The sequence below is a fragment of the Phyllobates terribilis genome, unplaced genomic scaffold, assembly GCF_046119375.1.
Source record: "Phyllobates terribilis strain yellow unplaced genomic scaffold, ASM4611937v1 Scaffold_3__8_contigs__length_932513732, whole genome shotgun sequence".
NCBI classification, from domain to species: Eukaryota; Metazoa; Chordata; class Amphibia; order Anura; family Dendrobatidae; genus Phyllobates; species Phyllobates terribilis.
The window spans coordinates 360351962-360366945 of NW_027362763.1; the positions used below are offsets into that span (position 1 = coordinate 360351962).

General features: G+C 47.9%; 1 protein-coding gene across 2 annotated transcripts in view; it reads left to right on the plus strand.

The window, feature by feature from the left end:
* The first annotated feature begins 2438 nt into the window (after nucleotides 1–2438).
* FAM131A (family with sequence similarity 131 member A) overlaps nucleotides 2439–14984 on the plus strand; it is an 88497-nt gene continuing 75951 nt past the window's right edge. Inside the window, exon 1 of one of the 2 annotated variants that reach the window (XM_073675342.1) lies at nucleotides 2439–2739. In XM_073675342.1, the coding sequence (XP_073531443.1) occupies nucleotides 2700–2739 (40 nt within the window). In that variant the 5' untranslated portion in view covers nucleotides 2439–2699. The remainder of the gene's footprint in view (nucleotides 2740–14984) is intronic. The other variant, XM_073675343.1, reaches the window with a different exon arrangement.

Sequence of the window (14984 nt, forward strand, 5' to 3'; positions counted from 1 at the left end):
TGGTGGTCGTTAAGACGTTAAACCTGAAAGTCTACACATCAATTGCATCTCAGTTGTTTTATTTTAAATAAGATTCAGTCACTGGACATATATTTCTGGACCTAACTGTATGTATTGTTATGGTAGCAGAGCTGTGTATGCATCTGCTGTGCATGAAGAAGTGTTGTGTATATGTGTGCCTTGCAGAGTTTGTATACATAATGTGGATTTTGCAGAGCTGTGTGTATATTGCACATGCTCCATAAACAGGAGCTTACTGTTAAAGAAGCACTCCCATTAAAATTTTTATGTGCTTACCTTGTGTGAAAGTATGCAGTGCTCAGCCTAACTTTGAAAAATAAGATTTTAATCAATATCTCAGTGAACACAAGCACAAATTCCAAAACTTGAACAAGACAGAGTTTCATAGAGCATTTTTTAACCCAAACATGAAAGTAAGGTTAATAATATAATTTTCAGTACAAAATCTTCAGTTTTACTCAAATAACCTCCATAACTTTTAAGGACAGCACCAAGTCTTCTAGCCCTGGAATAAGCAAATTGGTGATATATTGCAACATCTATCTCTTTCCATTCTTCAAGAACTACCTCTTTTAGAGCCTGGATGATGGATGGAAAGTGAAGCTCAACTTGTCTCTTCAGAATTCCCCACAGGTATTTGATTGGGTTCAGATCAGTAGACATACTTGGTCACTGAATTACTTTCACCCTGTTCTTCAGAAATGCAACAGTGGCTTTAGGTGTATGATTTGGATCATTGTCATGTGGGAAGAGTGCACATCTACCAAGTCCACGGAGTAATGGGAGCATCTCTCTTTCAATATCTGGAAATTCATGATACCATCAATGAAATGTAGCTCCTTGACACCAGCAGCACACGATGCAGCCCAACATAAAGTCACTGCCACCACCATGTTTCACTGTAGGCAGCATGCAATTTTCTATGTACTTCTCAGCTTTCTGACACCATACAGCTTTGAAGCCATCAGTTCCAAAAAACATTTATCTTGGTCTCCTCACTCCAGAGTAGAGTTCCAGTAGTCTTCATATTTTTTAAGCATGAGTTATGGCAAATTGTAGGTGTGCTTTTTTGTGCAAGGGCTTTAGGATAGACTTCCTTCGAGGATGACACTCATACATACCATTCCCCTTTAGTGTGTGCAGTATTGTGTCATGGGAATCACTCACCCCAGCTTCACTTTTTATTTCTTTAGCTAAGCAGTGAACTCGCATGCAGGGAAATGTTTTACCTCACAGAAAGAATCACCTGCGATCCCAGCCTGTCCTGTCTGTATCCTCTTTTCCTTCCCCCGCTGCCCAGGAGATGTGATATGATCAGACCATGTTCCTGTACGGTCAGACACAGCCATTACACAGTACACAGCAGGGGCACATGTATAAGATTATCTCAGCACAGGAACATTTTATTTAACACATCCAATTGTGGAATTTAATTTTATTCCAAGATCTATTGATTAATATGTACTTTATTCGTGGGAAAACCCCTTTCATTATTACCTCCTTATTCTAATTTAGAGTACAGAAATACTATTGACTTCTCCACTGATTTACACCACCAGAGACGTTTTAATTAGTAGGAACAGGTTTTAAATATTTTCTCATATCTAAACTTGGGATATGTCTTACAATCAGAAAACTGTGGTATAGGTCAGCGGCAGGATACGACGTCCCAGGAGGGGGTGTATGTATGGGGGTGTATTCAATAGTTTGCTATGGGGCTCAAGCTCTCCTAATTATGCCCCCGCTGTCATTCCTCCTATCAGTGGAGGAATACATTGATAACTGGGCATTACCAGCTAGGCGTGGTGCTTCATAGCTGCTATTGTGTGGATAATACATTTACTAAACCTGTCAGGAGAGGCGCCGGCACCAGAATGGTTAGGAGTAGTGTCTTTTTTATTTCTGTATCAATCTCCAAATACAGCAGTGACTGTTCACTAAGATGCAGGAAGAAAGATAAGAAGATAACATATGACTGAGGGATCATTTGGTTTGTCTGTTACCATGGAGACACATGGGCATGCATAAGAGCTGTAGACAGCGCTGTTTACCAAGTTTGCAATAATGCCCCTTACCCAATGCACACAAGAATCTGGGGGTCTCTCATGCCCACTACTCCTATTAGGTATAGAAGGTTGTGGGCTGCCCTAGTGGAAAAACAACAGCTGGGGGGCTTTATCCTATTTCCGGACTGACCAGCTCCCATTTAGATGACCCCATAATTATCAGCCAGGCTATGAGATGCTCCCCTCATTCCCTATTATCAGGGTGCACTTCCCATTGGACGGGTCAGTATTCTCTCCTACTGTCACCGCCATTTCTTCCCTGTGTCTTCTCCCGGGCAGATCCCCGGTGTGTGACCAGCCATTGCTTCTCCTCTAATTCCCCCAATCTGTCCCCGGCCCCCTCTCTCCCGCCCCTACAATAAGGCGGCACAGGGTGTTGCTGTGGATGCTGTAGTCGTGGAGGGGCAGTGACGTCACGGTCTCCGCTCATCAGCAGCTGCAGCTCCGGGGAACATAACTGGAGCAGGGACACGGCAGTCTCCCCGTTCTCAGCGGCGGCCCCTCGTCCTCACACTGGGGAGCGGTTCTTCAGCACAGCCGGGCTCCTCAGTCGCCCAGAACCGTCTGTGCCCGGGTCCTGTGCACTGTCGGGATGTGCCCGGACTGCTGAGGATGACTATGGGCTGTATCGGGAGCCGGAGCAGCGGGACCGGTGAGAGGAGGGGGCGATGTGTGTGTGTTCTGTGGAGACATGGAGCGCTGCTCCCCGGGTCTGTGCCTGTCTGTTCTGTGTGATGATACACCTGATGAGCAGAACATACAACAGCCTCCCACTGCAGTGCATGCAAAGCTCTCCTCTGCTGTGCCCTGCTGCACGACTAGGCGATGCTCTGCCTGAGGTTTATGCTCTGCCTGCACTACGAGGCGATGCTCTGCCTGCACTACTAGGCGAAGCTCTGCCTGCACTACTAGGCGATGCTCTGCCTGCACTACTAGGCGAAGCTCTGCCTGCACTACTAGGCGATGCTCTGCCTGCACTACGAGGCGATGCTCTGCCTGCACTACGAGGCGATGCTCTGCCTGCACTACTAGGCGATGTTCTGCCTGAGGTTTATGCTCTCCCTGCACTACTAGGCGATGCTCTGCCTGCACCACTAGGCGATGCTCTGCCTGCACTACTAGGCGATGCTCTGCCTGAGGTTTATGCTCTGCCTGCACTACTAGTCAAAGCTGTGACTGAGGTCTATGCTGTGCCTGAACTTCTAAGCGATGCTCTCACTGAGGGCTATGCTCTGCCTGCACTACTAGGCAATGCTTTACCTGCACTACTAGGCGATGCTCTGCCTGCACTACTAGGCGATGCTCTGCTTGCACTACGAGGCGATGCTCTGCCTGAGGTCTGTGCTCTGTCTGCACTATGAGGCGATGCTCAGCCTGCACTACTAGGCAATGCTCTGCCTGCACTACTAGACAATGCTCTGACTGAGGCATATGCTCTGCCTACACTACTAGTCGAAGTTATGACTGAGGGCTATGCTCTGCCTGCACTACTAGACGATGCTCTGACTGAAGGCTATGCTCTGCTTGCACTGCTAGGTGATGCTATCACTGAGGGCTATGCTCTGCCTGCACTACTAGTTGAAGCTATGACTGAGGGCTATGCTCTGCCTGCACTACTAGACGATTCTCTGACTGACGGATATGCTCTGCATGCACTACTAGTCGAAGTTATGACTGAGGGCTATGCTCTGCTGCACTACTAGACGATGCTCTGACTGAGGGCTATGCTCTGCCTGCACTACTTGGTAATGCTCTCACTGAGGGCTATGCTCTGCCTGTACTACTAGGCAACGCTCTGACTGAGGGCAATGCCCTTTCTACACTGTAGGTGATGCCCTGCACACACTATAGGCAATTCCCTGCCTGCAGTACTAGGCGATGCTCTGACCGAGGAATATGCACTGCCTGCACTACTAGTCAAAGTTATGACTGAGGGCTATGCTCCGCCTGCACTACTAGACGATGCTCTGACTGACGGATATGCTCTGCCTGCACTACTAGTCAAAGTTATGACTGAGGGCTATGCTCTCCCTGCACTACTAGACGATGCTCTGACTGAGGGATATGCTCTGCCTGCACTACTAGTCAAAGTTATGACTGAGGGCTATGCTTTGCCTGCACTACTAGACGATGCTCTGACTGAGGGCTATGCTCTGCCTGCACTACTAGTTGAAGTTATGACTGAGGGCTATGCTCTGCCTGCACTACTAGACGATGCTCTGACTGAGGGCTATGCTCTGCCTGCACTACTTGGCGATGCTCTCACTGAGGGCTATGCTCTGCCTGTACTACTAGACAATGCTCTGACTGAGGGATATGCACTGCCTGCACTACTAGTCGAAGTTATGACTGAGGGCTATGCTCTGCCTGCACTACTAGACGATTCTCTGACTGACGGATATGCCCTGCCTGCACTACTAGTCAAAGTTATGACTGAGGGCTATGCTCTCCCTGCACTACTAGACGATGCTCTGAGTGAGGGATATGCTCTGCCTGCACTACTAGTCGAAGTTATGACTGAGGGCTATGCTCTGCCTGCACTACTAGACGATGCTCTGACTGAGGGCTATGCTCTGCCTGTACTACTAGGCAACGCTCTGACTGAGGGCAATGCCTTTTCTACACTATAGGCGATGCCCTGCCCACACTATAGGCAATGCCCTGCCTGCACTACTAGGCGATGCCCTGCCTGCACTACTAGGCGATGCCCTGCGCACACTATAGGCAATTCCCTGCCTGCAGTACTAGGCGATGCCCTGCCCACACTATAGGCAATGCCCTGCCTGCACTACTAGGCGATGCCCTGCCTGCACTACTAGGCGATGCCCTGCCCACACTATAGGCAATTCCCTGCCTGCAGTACTAGGCGATGCCCTGCCCACACTATAGGCAATGCCCTGCCTGCAGTACTAGATGATGCTCTGACTTAGGAATATGCACTGCCTGCACTACTAGTCGAAGTTATGACTGAGGGCTATGCTCTGCCTGCACTACTAGACGATGCTTTGACTGACGGATATGCTCTGCCTGCACTACTAGTTGAAGTTATAACTGAGGGCTATGCTCTGCCTGCACTACTAGTTGAAGTTATAACTGAGGTCTATGCTCTGCCTGCACTACTTGGCGATGCTCTCACTGAGGGCTATGCTCTGCCTGTACTACTAGGCAACGCTCTGACTGAGGGCGATGCCCTGCACACACTATAGGCAATTCCCTGCCTGCAGTACTAGGCGAAGCCCTGCCCACACTATAGCCAATGCCCTGCCTGCAGTACTGTACAAGGCGATGCCCTGCCCACACTATAGGCGATGCCGTGCCCACACTATAGGCGATGCCCTGCCCGCACTATAGGCGATGCCCTGCCTGCACTACTAGGCGATGCCCTGCCTGCAGTACTAGGCGATGCCCTGCGCACACTATAGGCAATACCCTGCCTGCAGTACAAGGCGATGCCCTGTCCACACTATAGGCAATGCCCTGCCCACACTATAGGCAATGCCCTGCTTGCACTACCAGGCGATGCCCTGCCCACACTATAGGCAATGCCCTGCCTGCACTACTAGGCGATGCCCTGCCCACACTATAGGCAATGCCCTGCCTGCACTACTAGGCGATGCCCTGCCCACACTATAGGCAATGCCCTGCCTGCAGTACTAGGCGATGCCCTACCCACATTATAGGAAATGCCCTGCCTGCAGTGCTAGGCAATGCCCTGCCTGCATTACTAGGCAATGCCCTGCCCACACTATAGGCAATGCCCTGCCTTCAGTACTAGGCAATGCCCTGCCTTCAGTACTAGGCAATGCTTTGCAGGCTCTGACTGAGGGAGATTCTTTGAAAATTACAGCATGGCCATGGGAGTGACTTGCTCTTAATGACTTCTGTGTTTTAGGGCCCTTCAGACCATGAAGATAACGTTTTGTACAATACCCCTGGAATGATCACTATGCTCATAGGACAAGAGTGATATTATCCATATGTTCTTAGAGCTGTCCACCAGAAAAACAAAATAATCTTTGATAAAGAAAAGACTTAAACCTTAATGTGGGGTAGCAAAATGAAGTGTTGGGCCATTCTAGTAAATGGTTAAAGTATAGTAATGACTGTACCCATAGAATACCCTCCTACACAACCCTTCAAGCCCAGGCCATATCTCCAGTAATGGATGTGTTGTGCGAAGATGGAGACCTAGGACCGAGCTCTGAATAGTCTGAACAGAATGGCTTTTATATCAACAAAAACATTGAGCAATGAAGGGATAAGGGAGAGTTGGTTGTGACACTAGATTGAGCCTAGATCATTGAGGTCAGTGCTGGGCATCTCTGGACCTGGCATGGGCAATGATTCTAGAGAAGAGCTGTGGTATAGCACCAGTGTAGCTTAAGATGTACACTATAACTGCTTTACAGAATAACTGTGCCATGTATCAAAGCAGTGGTGGCGAACCATAACTATTCGTATGAAGGTGTCTTGTAAGTGTCCACAGCTTTTCTCAAGAAATTGGGTAGAAATGGCTACTACTGAATCCTGAGTTCCATAAAGGCCTTGAACAAATGTTTTCACAGTAGATATTGCTGCATGTGGTTAACCCTGGCAGTGCTGGATAATGGGAATAGTATTCTGCAGGCTTTGGCAACGTGTAGTAACCGCTCTGGCTGAATAGGATTGTGCTTTTTAGGCTCAGTATGCTGTCAAAAGAGGATGTGCTTAATGCTTGGCAGGCTTTAGCAATGCACCTGAGGAGTTAATGCAGTGCTGGCTGATGTGGGTATAACAGGGTGCTGGCCGGGTTGGGTACATGCTGTGTCGGTACAGGCAGTAGATGGTTAATACTTTTTAAGACAATGTTTCACCTAAGCAGTGATGCATTGCATTATACACCATGGGAAAAAAATGACATATTGATTGTGGCAATACCAGCAGGGTCTTTTCTCTCTTTCTTGTGTGGTCTGTCATTTTCCTCCTTGCTCACTCACCTGTGTCCGTACACTTTGCCTCTAACTCCAGCACATCTCACACTGAGTTGCCTTGTACATCTTTAAATGGGATCACGATTTCTTCTCTTCATTATGTACATACAACATTGTCTTATGATGTGGAATTTTTGGGTTCAGTGACCCTAGCTCCCTGTTATCCTCCTGCACTGATCTCTAGGGTCTAGGAACCTGTGTCTCTTCAGCCTTTTACCTTTAATCAGTTGACGCCTGGGGCCTTTTCTGCCCTCTTCCCCTGGGACCTCTTTCTTTCTCATGTCCCATAGGACCTTTTTCGTCTGCACTACAGTAGAGGAGGATGACTGTATTATATCTGTACAGTTTTCCTCTCTGTTGTTTGACATGTACAGTGCACATGTTTGCTCACAGACTTGAGGCTTGAACACAGAGTTGCACGCAAGCCAGGTGATTACTGCAGCAAGCACATGGACCAGTGAATAGGAGCTCTGCTCGCTGCAGACTAAGAAGATATTGAAGCTACTGTTACTTTATACATAAGCATTATAATTAGAAAACTATCAACGCTGACCATATATGATGCAATTGTTGCAAAGATTTAATAAAACTGCATTATTTTCACAATAGTTTTACAATCACACCCATAAGGGACCTTGTGCATCTGCCGTATGTTTTACCTATTTTTTTTTCTTCTTTATTTATTTTTTATTTTGGTGATTAGATATTTAAAAATCAGATGCCACTCCAGAAAAAGTATTATGTGAACTCCCGTAATAATTTCTATAGCCAGCAACTGCCTATAGAAATTCATTTACATCCAGACGTTAAATCATTTCCATGGATTGTTTTTAAATGCTCCTTTTTTTCAATTTAAAGTGCATATTAACTGCCAACTCTTATACATTTGGGAAAATTGTGTTATTGAGTACCATTAAGCTATTAGATGTATACCAGTCCGAGTCCAGAGTCTGCTGGGAAACTCTGTAGATCTTGGCGTTGTAAGGTTTGCAGTGCGACTACCTGGTTTTACTGGATTAGATCTGGCAGATTCCTCTGATGTATTCCTCGTTGGAAGGTTTGTGTGTTGTGCAATATTGGAAGCTATGATGTATTTTTTTGTATGGTTTTCATGTTGGTACGCAGCACCTCTACATGGACTTACTTTATTTGTGCAGCTTTGTGTACTCTGAATGATGAAAGAGACCTGTAAATGATGCATCTGAATGGTGTGCAGTGCGTCTATAACCTCAGATCAGCTTGTTGGTGCAGGCTAGCAGGCAGGTTACAAGGTTTTTCTGCAGTTGTTGGTACTATGTATTTTAATTGTGCTTGTAGAGCTCCAACGTGGTGTATTGGGTTACTCTGCATAATATCTGCAGGGTTTTGCAGATGACGATTCTCTACATTTATACCCAGTGATCCTGTTTAGCAATACAACATAGATCCAATTTCTAGAAAGTCTTTTCCTCTTGTTTTGCTTTATTTATTTGCTTATGTGACTGTACCCATAATGTACACAGAGCATTAGTGCTGCCATATAATAAAACTGCCAGGGGAGATTGTCACTGTCACACCTTTATTACTTGTATCACTGAATGGTATCTGGCTTTGGTCCCAGACTGTAGTCCTGTAGTAAATGGACCAAGAGATATGTGCAACCCCCTGCGAAGGACAAAGTACCATTACAGCTCTCTGTACAAATGTCCAAATGCATTGTTTAGGCCGTGCAGATGTTTTCTTCGGATCCATATTTACTAAAATCAGTTTCCTGACAATATTGAATTTTATGGCTATAAATTGTACATGGCATGCAATGTAAAATGTAGTTTTCGTTTTACATGAATATGCATATAGAAAAATGCTGTATAGACTAGCTTTAACTGGACATTCAGGACCATAGAACTTATAGAGATGCCAAATATCCTGGTGAGCTTTCTCTCAAAGCTGTTCTTTCGGGAGGGAAGAGTAAATGCATCAATGAGAATTCACTGTTACTGCCTAAATAATTTTGTTTTTTCTATAACACCTTTTATTTCCAGATTTAACAGCAAGAAACATTGGTGTAACAACAGTATATGACAATACCTGAACTGCTGAACTCCTAGGGCAAACAAGGACAGCGGTATCCTCAGAATGTACCTCTTATGCATTTACCAGGCAATAGTAAGCATGGGTACTGTTAAGGGGATTTTCCGGTTATAAAACACTGATAATCTATCCACAAGCCACATCATCAATATTATAGCAGTGGGGCCAACATGTGGCACCTGACCAATCAGCTGTTATTTGCTCAAGTGGTGACCAGATGTAAACACATGGCATGGAGCTGCAAGGCATAGCTCCATTAAATGTGTAGCAGCTGCTGCCAGGTACTGCAGAACAGCTTCTATTCTTTTCTGCAATACCCGGCAACAGCCACTATACATCGAATGGAGCTATGCTTTACGTCTATGTTCTACCTGTTTACATCTGGCAGCCGCCAGAACAAATAACAGCTGATAAATTGGGGTACCGGGTATTGAACCCCCACCAATCTAATAGTGATGACCATCTTACTGATAATAATCAATATTTTATGACCGGACAATCCCTTTCATGGGTTCTTATATTTGACTGAGACTGATCTGATAATGACTCATATTTTTACTTTGAATAGATATAATGCTTTACAGGGAATCATCTGTCAGGAAGATTTTACTACTGAAACTAGATATATGACTGTACAGATCCTAGTACAAGAATAAAAATATTGTAGTAATCCAGTGTACCAGCACAAAGAAATAAAGCTTTGCAGCCACATGCAAATTAGTCTTGAAGTGCACTGGGGGCAGTCTGAGGGAATAGACATGCCTCCAATGCACTTCCAGGCTCATTTGTAGGTGTCTTTAGAGCTTGCTATGTCAGCAATGTCACATTGGATTACTACTGGATTTTTATTGTAGCACTAGGATTTATACAGCCGTACCACTAGGTTTAATAGTAAGATCAGACTTACTGGTTTCCTTTTAAATCATATTACCGTAAGTTCATATTGTATATATGAGAAAGGATTTTCTTTAACTTGCTCGCAAGTAATATATCAGAAATCTATGATATAGATTTATATATTATATATATATATATATATATATATATATATATATATATACAGTACTGACCGAAAGTTTTATGAAAATTGTACATTCACACTGAAGGCATCAGAACTATGAATTAACACATGTGGAATTATATACTTAACAAAAAAGTGTGAAACAACTGAAAATATGTCTTATATTCTAGGTTCTTCAAAGTAGCCACCTTTTGCTTTGATGACTGCTTTGCACACTCTTGGCATTGTCTTGATGAGCTTCAAGAGGTAGTCACCGGAAATGGTCTTCCAACAATCTTGAAAGAGTTCCCAGAAATGCATAGCACTTGTTGGCCCTTTTGCCTTCACTCTGAGGTCCAGCTCACCCCAAACCATCTCGAATGGGTTCAGGTCTGGTGACTGTGGAGGCCAGGTCATCTGGCGTAGCACCCCATCACTCTCCTGCTTGGTCAAATAGCCCTTACACAGCCTGGAGGTGTGTTTGGGGTCATTGTCCTGTTGAAAAATAAATGATGGTCCAACTAAACGCAAACCGGATGGAATAGCATGCCGCTGCAAGATGCTGTGGTAGCCATGCTGGTTCAGTATGCCTTCAATTTTGAATAAATCCCCAACAGTGTCATCAGCAAAGCACCCCCACACCATCACACCTCCTCCTCCATGCTTCACGGTGGGAACCAGGCATGTAGAGTCCATCCGTTCACCTTTTCTGCATCGCACAAAGACACAGTGGTTGGAACCAAAGATCTCAAATTTGGACTCATCAGACCAAAGCACAGATTTCCACTGGTCTAATGTCCATTCCTTGTGTTCTTTAGCCCAAAAAAGTCTCTTCTGCTTGTTGCCTGTCCTTAGCAGTGGTTTTCTAGCAGCTATTTTACCATGAAGGCCTGCTGCACAAAGTCTCCTCTTAACAGTTGTTGAAGAGATGTGTCTGCTGCTAGAACTCTGTGTGGCATTGACCTGGTCTCTAATCTGAGCTGCTGTTAACCTGCGATTTCTGAGGCTGGTGACTCGGATAAACTTATCCTCAGAAGCAGAGGAGACTCTTGGTCTTCCTTTCCTGGGGTGTAAGGTGCTCCAGCGAGGTAGTCGTGGGCGAGCTGTAGTCCCCACTCGCTATGGCACCCTACAGACAATACGTGTCCTCCCTCTGAAGTGTGGCTGTGTATGTGGTGCTCTTCACTTACTTCAAGCCATCCGATCACGGCTGTCTCCAGGCATTTCTCTTCTGGGACCAGGGCAGCAATAAATTCAGAGGACACGAGGTTCTTAACCAGAACTTGAACTTTACTTGGGGAAGAGGAATATTTACAGTATTTACAGGCAGATATAATGGATAAGGCCCGACAGGCTATCATCTCTCTCACAGGCACTGGCAACATCTTCAGCCCTGGTTCCCTCTTTAAGTGAAGCACCTCTGTGACTCTATCTCTAGTCCACGAGACTCTTCTGTAACATTAACAGTGACCTGGATCAAATATCTCCCCCACGTCCTAGCCTGGAGTCCTGTTTATCTTCTTCTGCTTCCTGCAGATTAGAAGTGCCTCGGGTCCTCACTACCTCTGATGAGTTTCTCCGACCAGCTAACAGGACTCTTGCTCTTGCATGAGGAGACTTGCACAGTAGTGATCCCGCTGTCTGAGGGTGTAGAGCTCCCGTCTACCCTAGCAGCCACTATAGTCAGGCTGCCCGCACGATTCCCCGTACTGTCTCTTAATGGCCTCTGGACACTAAAACTGAGGCTTTTTGCCAATGTGCCCACCCTCTTTGAGCTGTCATCACACAGCATTAACTCATCACTGCCTGTAACCCTGCTAGCAGATTCAACCTGACATCTGCACCCAGGACAGTGGCATCTTGTGGCTGTTTACAGGTACTGCAGCCCACAATGAATTATGCCAGGAACAAGCTCTATATCACTCAAGGCTTGATCCGGGCACTAAGTTCCCCCTCTACTCTACTGACTGGACCACTAAAGCTAACCCCTTAGCTTGGTCTACCAACAGTTCAGAAAGGTCTGACTTTAGGAACACTTCCTTTAACTATCTCAGTACCAAGGGAAGGCTACGCCCTTCCCCACTATTAAATTCCCCGACACTTTAATGTTGGTCGTCCTTGACCACACTAAACAATAAACACAAATCAGCAGCTATGACATTATATCATATTACTAAATTTTACTAAAACATTTTAGCAAACGACTGGTCCTGAGGTCATCTTCTTGGATGGAAGACCAGCCCTTCTCGGTTAAGGGCCCCGGAACAGCAATTCAGGACAGTCCATTATCTACCTTTCAGAGGTACCGGTCCTTCTTGGTAAGGACCCTGGAAACACAGTGTCCATGTCCATATTTTTAAGACAGGCCAACACCTCAATAGCCCTCAATCTCCTTCAAGGGCTGCATTCTGAGGCACACAGTCACAGGTAACACCCTGTGAGTCTCTTTCATCTTGGCCCTAGCGGGGGTCACCGGTTCTTCCCGCTAGGCCGCAAGTCTCTTAGATTTGGAGGATATCCATCCTCAAGGTGTGCCTCAGCATTTTAAATTCCAGCAGAAAAAGGCGCAACAAGCGCAACAAAAATAAAATAAAAAGTAAAAACAAAAAGAGCAGCTCTCCTGGGCACACAACTTTTGGGTGCTGCTTAAGGGCTTCCTGGCCTGGGAGGTAGGGGAACAGTCCTCCATTTTTTTTTTTTTCAACTTAAGTCAACATGGGGCACTCCGCCCCCACTGGGTAACAGTCCCAAACTGCAGACAGGACCACCATCGATGAGTCCTAAATAGGAAAGTGGAAGGTCAACGGACCTTTTAGCCAGCTCACTTCTTTCGGGCCTCCTTCCTTTCCTTCATTAAGGCGGCCCATGCTGTAGAGGAAGGTGGCTTCTTCCACCTCCAGGGCTGGTCAGGGTATCGGCTACGCCCGGGGTCCTCATCCGAGGAGGTGGCGCTGCCACAACCAACTTGTGTGGGGCCGTAGCTAGTCACGGTGAAGTTGTGAACCTCCTGACTGACAGCAGCCTGAGTCCTTTCGGCGACTCCACGACCAACCGCCTCGGCCCCTTCTGGGTGTTTGGTTGTTGAGCCTACAGCCTCACTGGGAGAATCAGCCCTACTACAACCCGGGACATCCTCCTCTTTATCAACGCCATCTCCCCGCTGCTGGCTTCCGGACTCTTCTTCCTGTGGGATGCCGGCCTTGGGAGGGGACACGAATCCTCCAGGGGCTTCCCTAGCCTGACGTTGCCGAGCCTCCCTCTCAGCTCTTCGCCGGAAGACCTGCCTGTCCTTCTCCAGGATGTCCTCCCATTTATATGGGCGGGTGACCGCAGCCGCGTACCACCCCCTTGCACATTCGCATTTCACGAAGTGAACAATTTCCCCTTCATGCAGGTTGTGGAGGCGATCGGGCAGGTATTCGCGCTTGACGGCTTCCCGGCTGACAAACACCTCATGCCTGGTCCACTCTTCCTCGAGGAACCCGTAAACCTCGCGGACACGGAACTCCACAACCTGCCCCCGGGTCTGGGAGTCTTCCACTGACTCCCTCCGCGCCGCGTTGGACCCCTCCAGCCAGCCTCTTAGGAAGGTGTCGGTCCACCGCCGCTGCTCCCGCGAGGTCATCAGAGTGTCGCGGGTGGCCCACTGTGGACTTCCGGGCTTGATGTACCGCTCTGCGGAGGGGGAATGTAGGGCCTCCAAGGCCAATGACCAAAAGCTCTCTTGCGGGGCCTTTCTTTTAGGGGGCTTCTCTTCTGCTCCGCCTCTTGAGGGCCTGAGGGCCTCTGTTGCCGCCGAGGCAGGTTCTGCAGGGGTGACCGGCCGCTGGGGCATGGACCGCTCACCTTCTCTCAGCTCCGCTGCAACTATTGCTCCGGCCCCACCGGGATGTTCTCCTCCCTCAGCCGAGGGGGACGACTCCTCCGGTATCCGGCTCCAGCACCGCACACGAAGCTCATGAAGTAGCAGGCCCAGCTCCGGATCGGGCCTAGTGGCCCACTGGACAGCCACTGGGGGTAAAGGCAACGGTTCGCGGGCACCGCCCGCCGGCGAACGGCTTCCAGCCGCGGCCCCTGGGGTAATAATCTGCAGGGGTTCCAGCTCTCCTCCGGTCTCTCGCACTCTGTTAGGCTCTGAGGCTGCCATTCTTTCAGGACGTCCGCTGCCGGATCTCCTTCTCCTGGCGTGTCGGACAGAAAATGGCGCTGGTCGTTTACCGGTGACGCGTATCCTGCGCGTCCAGCTCCGCCTCTTCCTAGGCCGGCCTTCTGACGGGACCGCCGCGTCACTCGTCACTCTCAGCCGCTCCGCCTTCAGCCAAGCCCCCTCTCTGTGCGCGCTGATACTCACGGGGCCGGGCTTCACTTTACGCCGCGCCCTTATCCTCACTGGACGTCCCATCCTGGGACGCATCTTCACCGCTGGGCCCATCCTTCTTCGGGCCGGAACTCGTAGGGGCTGGACATCTTTTCGCACTCTCCAGCACCGTCCACTCCCACGATAGGCGGTTCTTCTCCCAGACTTTACCGCCGTTGTCACCATCTTGGAATCCATGCTTCGGGCCGCCATCTTGGGCCGCATGCCTTCCAACACTTTCTCCTCAGTGTTCTGCGTCGGCTCTTCCCCGCTTTCTTCATGCGAGGAGCTCGCATCCTGCCGACTGCGCCAAATGTAAGGTGCCCCAGCGAGGTAGTCGTGGGCGAGCTGTAGTCCCCACTCGCTATGGCACCCTACAGACAATACATGTTCTCCCTCTGAAGTGTGGCTGTGTATGTGGTGCTCTTCACTTACTTCAAGCCATCCGATCGCGGCTGTCTCCAGGCATTTCTCTTCTGGGACCAGGGCAGCAATAAATT